This window comes from Lathamus discolor, chromosome 10, assembly GCF_037157495.1.
Source record: "Lathamus discolor isolate bLatDis1 chromosome 10, bLatDis1.hap1, whole genome shotgun sequence".
Taxonomy (NCBI): Eukaryota; Metazoa; Chordata; class Aves; order Psittaciformes; family Psittacidae; genus Lathamus; species Lathamus discolor.
Genome location: NC_088893.1, coordinates 12,134,532 through 12,144,962, shown reverse-complemented (window position 1 = coordinate 12,144,962; position 10,431 = coordinate 12,134,532). Strand labels below are relative to the sequence as shown.

The 10,431-nt window shown below is 64.7% G+C and overlaps 2 protein-coding genes across 5 annotated transcripts in view; one reads left to right on the top strand and one right to left on the bottom strand.

Moving 5' to 3' along the window:
• Positions 1-5,030: 5,030 nt before the first annotated feature.
• Positions 5,031-7,121, bottom strand: LOC136020103 (basic proline-rich protein-like). Its single transcript, XM_065690830.1, has one exon. It carries the CDS (start codon positions 7,119-7,121, stop codon positions 5,031-5,033), a length of 2,091 nt encoding a protein of 696 aa, XP_065546902.1.
• The window catches only part of NSD1 (nuclear receptor binding SET domain protein 1), a 63,585-nt gene continuing 59,985 nt past the window's right edge, over positions 6,832-10,431 (top strand). For 3 of the 4 annotated variants that reach the window (XM_065690275.1, XM_065690274.1, XM_065690272.1), the window contains exons 1-2: positions 6,832-6,925; positions 7,138-7,793. In XM_065690275.1, coding sequence (XP_065546347.1) covers positions 7,158-7,793 — 636 coding nt within the window. In that variant the 5' untranslated portion in view covers positions 6,832-6,925; positions 7,138-7,157. Of the gene's footprint in view, positions 6,926-6,969; positions 7,794-10,431 lie in introns of those variants that run through there. The other variant, XM_065690273.1, reaches the window with a different exon arrangement.

Sequence of the window (10,431 nt, the reverse complement as noted above, 5' to 3'; positions counted from 1 at the left end):
CTGCTTGTGGCTGCCCTTATGCAGGGCTTGGTTCAGCAATGGGTGCAGCACCTTGCAGGTGCTGGGGAGCCTGGCAGCTCTTATTGCTGTCCTGGGGTCCCCTCCTTGTCAGAGCCCCTTACAGGGCTGCTGTGGGGACCCCAACCCCTATGGTGTGCTTGAAGCCTGCATCCCCAGCCCTGCTCCCCTCTCCTGGGATGAGCCCCAGCTCCAGCACTGCAGGCAGAGGCAAGAGTGAAACCTGCCTTGCCCGGGAAGGATCCCAGCTGTCCGCTAATGTGCCAGAACCAATGCATTTCACACAGCCCCTGAATGGGGCATTCACACGCTGGAGGGCAAACTGCCCAGCCTGCCCACAGGCCAGGACCAGGGGTGGACACAAATGGGTGCATGGGGAGGGGGCTCAGTTCACCTCCACCTCATTCCAAGCTGGGGTCTCCATGCTTGGGGCAGCATGGGGGGCAGGCAGTGCCCCATGCCTGGCAAGGTTTGCACTGCTCTTGCTTGCTGGGTGTTGCCCTTTCCCTGGAAAATGGGGCCACAGCTGATTTCAAAGGGTAAGGCCGAGGTGGGTTCATCAATCCTTTGTGCCAGGTGCGGGTATACAAGGGGACATGGTAAATGGGGATGTGCCACCCCCTGCTATGGCCTTGCTGCTCTTCTGCTCACTTGTTGAGCATGGCGTGGGTGCAGGCAGTGCCTTGTTCCCCCAGCCCAACCCAGCTCAGCCCAGAGATGCTTTTGTGGTCCTGATGGTGCCCAGCACTGTGCCCACCCGGGCCCTGGGAGCTGCTCGTCACCCCCTCCCCAGGCACCAGTGCATCCCGCATTGCTGCAGCAGTGGGTGCCGGGGGGCTGTGGGCACAGGGCAGCCAGGGCCGGGGCAAGGAGGCAGCCCAGGGCATCCCACAGCCCCACAACAACTGGAGGCGGTTTTTATTGTTTAACATTCCTGGTATTTTCTGTCAGGGCTGAACCAATTGTCCTTAATCCGCCAGGCTCTGCTGGCCAAACAAGTGTGGCTGAGCCACCAGCATCCTGTCCGCACGAACAGGCCCCTTTTGTGAGGGGGATTTAGCGTGTAGCCCAGTAAATCCCGCTGGTTTCCTGAGGCAGCGTTCCCACACACCACTGCCACTACACCCCCCCCCGCCTGCCCCCAGCCCCTGGGCCCTGGCATCGCTCCTGGCCTGGCCATGCCCACAGCACCCTGCTGCCCCTGCACCCTGCCTGCCCCAGCCCTGGGGGGCTGTGTGTCTTCCCTATGGGATGTGGGGTGTTAGTGGGGCTCAGGAGTTTCCCAGCTACACCCCTGTGCTGCTGGTCCAGGGCAGAATGCTGTGGTTCCTGTGGGATGCTGTGGTCCTGAGGGATGCTGTGGTCCTGAGGGAGATGCTGAGTCCTGGGGGAGATGCTATAGCCCTTGGGGGGATGCTGAGTCCTGATGGGTATGGCGCTGAGCCTGAGTGGGATGCTGAGCCCAAAGGGAGACAGCACCTGAGGGGCGGCAGGAAACTGGTTCCTCATTCCAGCCCCTGGATGTGGCTCCAAGGCCCTGGCCTAGAGGTGCCTTTGCTTAACGACTCTGTTGTGGGGCGGGAAGCCGCTGTTGTCTTTCCTCCCCAAAACAAAGGCGACAGGATTTTATCTCCGGGGAGAATCTGGCTTTTGTGAGATGCAGAAAGCCTCTGCCCCCGGGCAGGCAGGGATGAGGCTGGGGAGTTTGAAAGGCAACAGATTCCTGCCTTCGCGACCTGGCACTGCCCCTCTGCCTGCTCCTGCCCGCCATACCCACTGCTCTGTGACCCTGTGCCATGCCTGTGCCCAAAGTGCACCACTGGTGTCCAGGCAGCAGAGGGGAGAGAAGAGACCCCAGGGGTGAGCAGGCACGGAAAGGGGGCCCGTGGGTGCCCACACCTGGGGGCAACCCGTGCTGCTTCCCAGGCAGTGGCTGGGGCAGGGGCCGTCCTCTCCCACCAAATCCCAGCGCCAGCAGTTCCTGCATCCCTGGGCACCGCGCACACAGGCACCCAACACACCTCCGTGTCTGCACAAAGACCCCCATCCATGTACAAGCCCCCACACACACTCTCCCATGCACATACATGCACACACCAGCGTATCACAGACTGGGTTGGGTTGAAAGTGACTTCAAAGCTCACCCAGTTCTAGCACCCCCTGCCACGGGCAGGGACACCTTCCACTGGAGCAGCTTGCTCCAAGCCCTGTCCAACCTGGCCTTGGACACTGCCAGGGATGGGGCAGCCACAGCTTCTCTGGGCACCCTGTGCCAGCGCCTCAGCACCTTCAACAGGGAAGAATTTCTTCTTAATGATAACCTAAATCTTCTCTCTTTCAGTTTAAAGCCATTCCTCCTTGTCCTATCACTACTTGTCCTTGTAAAAAGTCCCTTTCCAGGTTTGTTGTTGGCCCCTTCAGGCACGTGGAGCTGCTCTCGTCCCCCCCGGAGCCTTCTCTTCCCCAGACTGAACCAGCCCAGCTCTCTCAGGGCGGCGGCGGCGGGGGAAGCAGGGCTGCGAGCCCCATCTCCTGGCCAGCGGGAGCAGCTTGGTAATGGCCTGCGGCACGGGGATGTATCCTGGCCCCGCTCTCCACTCATCAACCGCAACGACGGGGCTAGGAGTGGAGCAGGGTGTGCAGAGGATCCAGGCTGCAGGGCTGCACCATGTCCTGGTGTGGATCCTGCTTGCTTCGGGTGACAGGGACCAGCACAGGAAGGGCACCCAATGAGCACGGGAGCCTGGATTTACCTTGAGTGAATGGAGCAAGGCCCAGCGAGGGCTCAGCCTCACGGCCCAGGGCTGGGACCCTGTAACCCCCTCAGCTGGAGATGGGGGTTGGCATGTCTGCTTGAAGGCTGGGAGCAGGGAAGTGCCTGAGAGCAGCTCCAGCACGCAGCTGGGCACCCTGGACCTCGATCCCTCGGGGACTATCCCTATGCCGCACATGCCCGCGGCAGGGACAGCTCTCCAGCTGAGCACAGCCCAGCAATGGCTCTTCCATGCAGGGCAGAGGAGCTCAGCAGTCATGGTTCCTGCCCCCAGCAGCTTGTGGTGGAGGTCCTGCCTCTCACCCACTGCCCGTGTGTGTTGTGGGGCTGCTCTTGCCCTGCCTGGTCCTTGGGGCTGCCCCTCCAAGGTTTTGGGGGGCTATGGGAGCAGCAGGGCACGGGGATTGCAAGGTGGAGGACCTGGGACGCCAGGCACATCAGTCCAGCTGGAAAAACTCAGGGCTGCCTCTGCCGGCAGATGCGGGCAGCTCTTCCTGCCTGCTCAGACACGGCGCTGCCGGCACAGAGCCGGGCTAAGCCCCGCGGTTCCCCGCTGCTCCATCCCCAGTGGTTTCAAGCCCCGCAAGCCGCTTCCTGGGGGAAAGGGGCCTCGGCGAGCCCTCGGGGGGATGCTCTCCTCTCCTCCTCTGCTTCCTTCCTCTCCCCGGCCGGGGCAGCCCCCCCTGCCCGCCGCGGCTTTTTAACCCCTTCACCCACACTCCGGCCGTGCGCCAGCCCCACGGCCGCGGCTCCCGCCCGCTCCCCTGTGCTTTGTGCGGGGTCCCCGGCGTCGCGCTGCCCTCGGCTCCCCTCCGCCGCCATCCTCCCGCAGCGCCCGAGCACCTGCCGAGGGCCGCCCGCAGCGAGCCCGGGCTGCCCATGGCCCCGTGCGCCACAGCTCCCCCCGCGCTGGGCTCCGGGGGGACGAGGGGCCCGGGGCCGGGCTGCGCGCAGCGACCGGGGCCTGCAGAGGGAGCCCGCAGCGCCGCGCGGCTCCGCGCTCACCCCGTCGGGCTCCGCAGGCCCCGCCGCGCTCCGCGAGGCCGGACCGGGCCGGGGGCTCGGCTGACGCCGCCGGGGCGTGGCTCGCAGGCAGCGCCCGGCAGCGGGGTCCCCACGGTGAGGGCACCCCCGGAGCCGCAGACAAAGCGCTGCGCTATGGCGGCGGGGCCGGCCCGTGCTGCCGCAGTGCCGCACATCCGGGCGGGAGCGCAACCGGGATGCCATTTGCTTGCTCCTGGCCGGAAGGGCCCTGCCTGCTGGTGCTGGCCACGGCGCGGGGAGAGGGGACGCGGCAGAAGGGGGGTGCATCTGAGGGCACCGTCTGAGGGCACCCAGCCACCCTCGCCCTGCTCCTCCCTGCACCAGTAACTGTGGGTGCTGGGGAGCGGCGGCGGCATCAGCACTGGGCACCGCTGAGGCACTGCTGCAGGGATATGGACACGTCTGGGGTTGCCTGAGCCACCCAGTCACCGCAGCCCGAGGGGTACAACCCTGCCCACCGGTGCCTGTGGGGCTGGGCTGTGCTGTGCCAGGAGTGGGGGGCTCAGCCTCGGGGGAGGACACCTAGGGAGCACCAGGCCCTGCTGCTGGCCCTGGCTCTCCTCACTCAGCCAGCACCAGAGGGGGACACATGAACAGGGGGAGGGCAGCAGTGATGGTCAGACCCGGGATGCAGCTCCACTGCTCTGGGACAGTCCTGAGCCTCTCACCAGGGCAGCCCTGACTCACCGGGTCTGGGGCGCTAGGCTGCGGGGAGGCACCGCACCATGGGGTGCTCCCGCCCTGTGCAGAGCCCTCCCCACCCCCGGGGGACTTATAAATAAACTATTAGCTTTATTTTGGGAACGTGGCGGAAACGTGTGGGGCAGGTTGCTCCGGAGAGAAGGGGGGAAAGTTGGCTGCCGGGCCCTGGCCTGGGTGTGCCGGGGTGCGGCTGCTGGAGCTGGAGCACATCCCGGTGAGACAGGCTGTGCCCAAGGTTTTTCCCTGCTTAGGCATAAACAGCGGGACCCCGGCCATACCAGGCGCTGGGAATAAGGCCTCATGGATGCTAGGCCTTGGTGTGGAGCGTGTGCAGCACTGGGCACTGAGCCGTTGCAACTCCATGTCTCTGCAGCGCATGGGCACTGGGGCAAGATGGCCCATGGTGGGTTGGGTACCACTGGCTGAGGCCTGGGCTGGGACCCTGGGGGTAGAAAAGTGTAATGAGCAAAACCTCTGACCGCGGAGCTTCAGGTCACATCACGCCATGTTCTGGGACTGAGCATGGCAGTGTCTGCCTGGTGGCTGCACACAGTGGGGAGACAATGGGGTTGCGGACCTTGGTATAGCCCCTCTGGGGCACGTGCTGGTGGAGAATAGCTGCCCCATGGCCAGCTGCAGGTAGGGCAGGGCCAGAGGGGGAAGCCGGGAGCCTTTGGAGGAGCTGCCAACGTGTGCGGTCAAGGCGCAGGCAGGGCACAGGGATGCCCACGGGTCGGATCCCGCAGGCCCGCTGAGGTGCCAACCTGCGACCGCTGCAGAACGGTGTTTTCGGCGCGGAAGGCAGCACCCGTCCGGGCAGCGAGTGCCGGGCAGCAGGTGCTGCCGCCCGCAGCGTGCAGAGAGGCTGATCGGGGCCCCTGCCCGGCGTGGGGAAGGCGGTGGCGGCACGGTCAGGGGCTCCCGCACGGCTCGATCGTGGTGGTGGGGGGGAACAAAGAGCAGCGGCGGGCGGGGGGAGCGGGTCCGCCCGGGCAGCGCAGCGCGCAGCCGAGCCCCGCGGCGGCACCCAGCTCCCCGCCCGGCACCCCGGGGGGCAGCCGGGCCCTGCCCTGCCCCCTGCGCAGCCCGGGCAGCACCGCCCCGGTGCCACATCCCTGCGCTGCCCCGACCGCTGCCCCCCGCCCGGCCGCCCCCGCCCCGTGCCTGCCCAGCCGTGCCGGTGCGGCGGCGGCGTGGCGCGGCGCCCGGACCCGCGCGGCTGGCGGCGGAGACCCCGGCCCCCATCTGGAGGTAGCGACGGAGCCGCCGCCGCCGCGGGGCCGCCGGCCGGCCGGGGAGGAGGCGGTGGGCGCCGATGGCGGCCAGGCCTGGCGGAGCGGGCGGGCGCGGGGCCGGCGGCGCGCCGCTCGGCGGAGGGAGAGAGGGCGGGAGCGCGGCGCTGGCTGTCCGGGAGCGGCGGAGCCCCGGCGAGGACACGCCAGGCCGCGGGCGCCCGGGCGCCGCTTCCCGGCGGGCGAGGCTCGGCGAGGCTCGGCAACAGCACGGCCCGGCACAGCGGGCCCCGCGGTGGGCGACGGCCCGGCCCGCGGGTGGGCGGCGGGGGGAGCGCGGCCGGGGCGCCGGGCCCGGCGGACAATGGCAGGGGGTAACCCGAGCCCGGCGGGGGAGGGCGGCGGCCCGCGACCCCCGCCCCGATGGCTGCCCGCTGCGACCGGGACCGGGACCGAGGCGGAGCCGGCTGTCCGTGCCGCTGGGCAGCAGCCGCCGGATGCCCCGCCGGGGCGCAGGGCCTGGCGACTCCATTTTGTGGGCGCTCGCAGGCCCGCGGCCTGCCTACCGGCCCCGCGGCCGACCGGGAGGGGAAACGGAAGGGGGGGAGGGCAGCGGCCGGCGGGGGCACCGGGGCCCGCAGGTGAGGCACTGCCTGGCCGCCCCGGCCCGCCCCGTCCCGTCGCGAGGCCCGGTGCCCCCAGCACCGCTTGAGATGGGGGTAGCGGGGCCGGGTGTGCCGCCATGTGCGCGAGGCCGAGCCGATGTGTCCGGTGCGCAGGGGGGAGCGGGCCCGGCGGGGCACACCGGGGGGGGGCAGCACTGAGTGTGGGTACCCCGGGGTGGCGGCGCGCACGGGGGGGGTAAGGGGGGCCGCCCGTGGATGGCGGGGGGGGGGGGGGTGAGGGGATGGGGGGAGCTCGCGCGGGCGCGCGCTGATTGGCCGCCGCCGAACCCCAAGAGCGGGCGCGGGGGGGGCGCGCGCAAGCGCGGGTCGCGCGCGCCGGCGGGATGGCGGCGCCGGGCGCGCGCATGCGGGGGAGGGAGGAGGAGGGAGGCGGCGGAGCGGCGCTGGCGGGGCCTGCCCCGGCCGGGTCGGCGCGTCTCCTTCTCGGCCCGCACCGCGGGCAGGCGGCGAGCCGGCCGCGGCGGCCGCAGGTGAGCGGCAGCTGCCCGGGCGAGGCTGCCGGGCCCGAAGCCAGCCGGAGTCGTGTCGTGCCTGTGCCGGGCGGCGGGCCGAGGCCTGTGGCCTAGCGCTGAGGCGACGGCGTCGGCCCGCGCGGGGCCGGCGGAGCGCAGAGGGCCCCCGGGCGCGGCTGCCATTTTGCGGCAGTGGCGGCAGTGCTGACCCCATTGTGCTGTGCCCGCAGGTGGATGCCCGCGGCCCGGCATGGAGCAGGCCTGCGAAGTGAGCCGCCGCAGCTGCCTCGTCCCCTTCGGCACCTCGCTGGCGGCAGCCGAGGCCAAGGGCGGCCCCGAGCCGCCCGCCATGCAGCTGGCGGCCGCCAAGCCCGTGTACGGCCAGGATCCCTCGTCCTGCTACATCCCTCTGCGCCGGCTGCAGGACCTGGCCTCCATGATTAACGCCGAGTACCTCGGCGGCGCTGCCGACGGTGCTGAGGCCCTGCCCGACCCCGGCTCACCTCCACCCCGCCTCCCCGCTGCGCAGGACCCGGCGGCCGGCGTCGACGGACCCGGACCGGCGGCCGAGGCGCCCCGCGGGGCCTTGGCCTTCCCCCTGCTCCTGCGGGACGACGGCGGAGAGGAGGTGGAGGAGGAGGACACTGAGACGCCGGAGGAGGAGGACGACGAAGACGACGAGGACTACGACGAAGAAGAGGAGGTGGACGCGGAGGAGGAGGAGGCGGCCGAGCCCGTCTCCCGGAGCCGAGGCCGCTCCGGGCCGCAGCAGGGTCCCGGAAGCCCTCCGCCGCCACTCTTGCAGCCGGTTGAGCCGGTGCCGATTACGGTGCCGGACGGCGGCCCTGCGGAGAAGCCGGAGCCCTCCGCCGCGGCCCTGCAGCTCGTAAGTACCGGCGGGGGGAGGGAGGCGCCGGGCGGGGGGCCGTGGCCGCTGCCATTTTGCGGCGGAGGCCGGCGAGGCGCGGTGCGGCAGGGCCGGGCCGGGCGCCCTCGCAGCCGGCACCCTCGAGCGCTGGCAGCCATCTTGCCGAGGGGACCCTGCCGAGGCGCCGTGGCCGGAGCCTGCGGCCGCAGCCCTTCGGGGCCAGCGGGGCCAGCTGCCAGCGCGGGCTGTCAGCAGGCCCTGCCGCGCACCTTCCGCGGCCTCTTTCCCCCTCGGGAGTAAGAGCCATCATCACCGCAGCGGATCGCCGCGAAGTTCGGTGGAGTTTTTCCCCCATTACAAGGGGTTTTTTCCTTTCCTTTGCGCGCACTGCAGATGAGGAGGGCAGGAGGTGCGCTTCCCCTCTCCTGCCCGCTCCGCTGTGCCGCTGTCAGACGGCTCTTTGTCTGGCCTGGCTGGAGGTATCCAAGCTGTGGGACTTCAGCGGTGGCCAGGGAGGGGCCGTGTCACGGCCTGACAGACCACGGCCACGAAACCTGGCCTGCTAGTTTGGCTTTTGTTTTCTTTTCCTCTCTGGGCTTACAAATTCCTTTAGTTTGTTTTCTGATATGCTTAATAAGAAGCAAAACTGGTTGAACTTTTAGAGTTCTGAGTTAGCCGCATCCAACTTCGTTGTAAAATGCGTTTTTGAACGGAAGTACTATTTCTGGGTCGTTCTCAGGGTTATTATTTGCAGATACGTATGTATATTTCTTGCAGCTCTTAAGCGTATTTTTTTGGGGGGTGTTATTAGTTTTTTATGTATTTGTTAGATATGTTTTTGGCAAATTTAAGGTTCCTTACTGGAGGATGCTCTGGGTGTTAAGCATTACTTGATGCAGGGTGTGAAAATCAACACATGTGACAGCACTGACACCAAAACCATCTTGCTCTCTTTAATTTCAGTAGAGCTGCTGATGCCGGACAGATGCTACTGGTGCCTGCAGCACTTGTGGAGAAATATTTGCTTTCACCTGGGTGCATTTGGGAAAATGCAGTGTTCCTGCTCTGTGCTCTGGAGGAGGGGGAACACTTGTCCCAGGAAAGGGGTGATTTCAGGAAGGTGCTGACAGCAGCTTAATTTGTCAGGCTCGGCTCTGGCTTGTGGATCCTCTTGAATGTTCCTTGGGAAGAGTCATTCTCCTTGTGGATACTCAGTTTTGAGTGTTTGGGGGTAAGAGGCTGCTGTTGGGCTGAGGTTTGTGCACACACTTAGCTTTGTTTTGCAGAGCAAAGCGGGGATCTTTCAGCAGACATGTGCTCAGTGATGCGGTTGTGGGAGGGTCTCACTTTGTAAACAGAAGCGAGCAGAGGTACTTTCACAACACTTGCCTCTGCTATCAGTGGCTTTACAACGTGCTTCACAGAACTGCAGCTTGTACGGTGACAAAACTTAGTGATTGAGCCTATTATTTGAATATGCATCGAGGGGATGACTTTTCCATAAAGCCGCCTTAATGTTTGCCAGAGTACATTAGTGGTGCTGAATTGGGCTGGTGACTTAAAAGCATAGCTGTATTCAAAGAAAATACAAAGAATAGCGTTTTTTAGGCAGCCTGGGGTCCTTCTCACGTGTTGAATTCTTCCTTTAGTAAGTGCTGGTTGTCTGAGTGGTCCTTCGTTTTAGCCGTCTGCTTGTGGCATGGGAAGAGGGGGATTTTTCTCTCTGCCAAGTTACCAATGTGACAGTTAAATCTTTTAATTGTTAAACATGACATAGTAACTGGAAATAATCAGGTTTGCTCCTGAGATCACTTATGGATGTCGGCATTTAATTCCAGCTTCATTAGTGTTTGGGTAACTGGAACCAGCCTTGAGAGCCTGCTAAAACTTAGACGAAAAAAACATCCTGGAGAGCCACAAACCCCTGGGAGTTATGCACTGATGTATTTAGGGTGCTTTGTCACAGCTGGGCTACTGTTTCAGGTAGTAACCTTTACCCAGCCTGATGATGGGGCTCCTCCACCTTACAGAGAGACTTTCTCAGAGCCTTCATTCTTGAAGCTTAGCTGCTGCTCAAACTTCCTGCATGTATCTGAGACTTCTGTGTCTGCCCCTTGCAGGCTTTGAATTTTTCACTAGGTCATTGTGAACTTGCTTTGAAAATGCTGATTTCCAAAAGTCAGGAGTGCTTCCAGCTGAAGAGCCATCTTTTGGGTTTAGTCATTAGTGGGATGCAAAGTTCAGCATTTAAGTAGTGCCTCTGGGTGGCAGGTATTGTTTTGCATGGGGATTTGTCAATAGCCCTGGCATCCTGTACTCAAATGTTGCCCCAAACAGGGAAGAGGTTGCTCAGACAGCATTCAGTTGTAAAGAGGGATGTGCATATTGTGAAGTGAAGTTATATTAAGTGTCAAGTTAATCTTAAAGTTGACTGAAGCTCCCCATGATCCCAGCAGCCACTGACAGATTTTGTGTTGGAGAGAAGAAACTTACAGCAGTGGTTCTTGGGTCTTGTTTCTGCTCCAGAAGTGATGGTGCAGTGACTGCTGGCAGCTGCTGGCTTACTTCCTTGTGCATGTGTTTTGGGTTATTGCCACTTAAATTGAAACAGGAGGCTGTTTTTTAATCTCTCTGTTCTTTACCATCTTGACATGAG

Coding starts and splice junctions, on each gene's coding strand:
- LOC136020103 (XM_065690830.1), bottom strand. CDS start 7,121: ATGGGGTCAGCACTGCCGCCACTGCCGCAAAATGGCAGCCGCGCCCGG.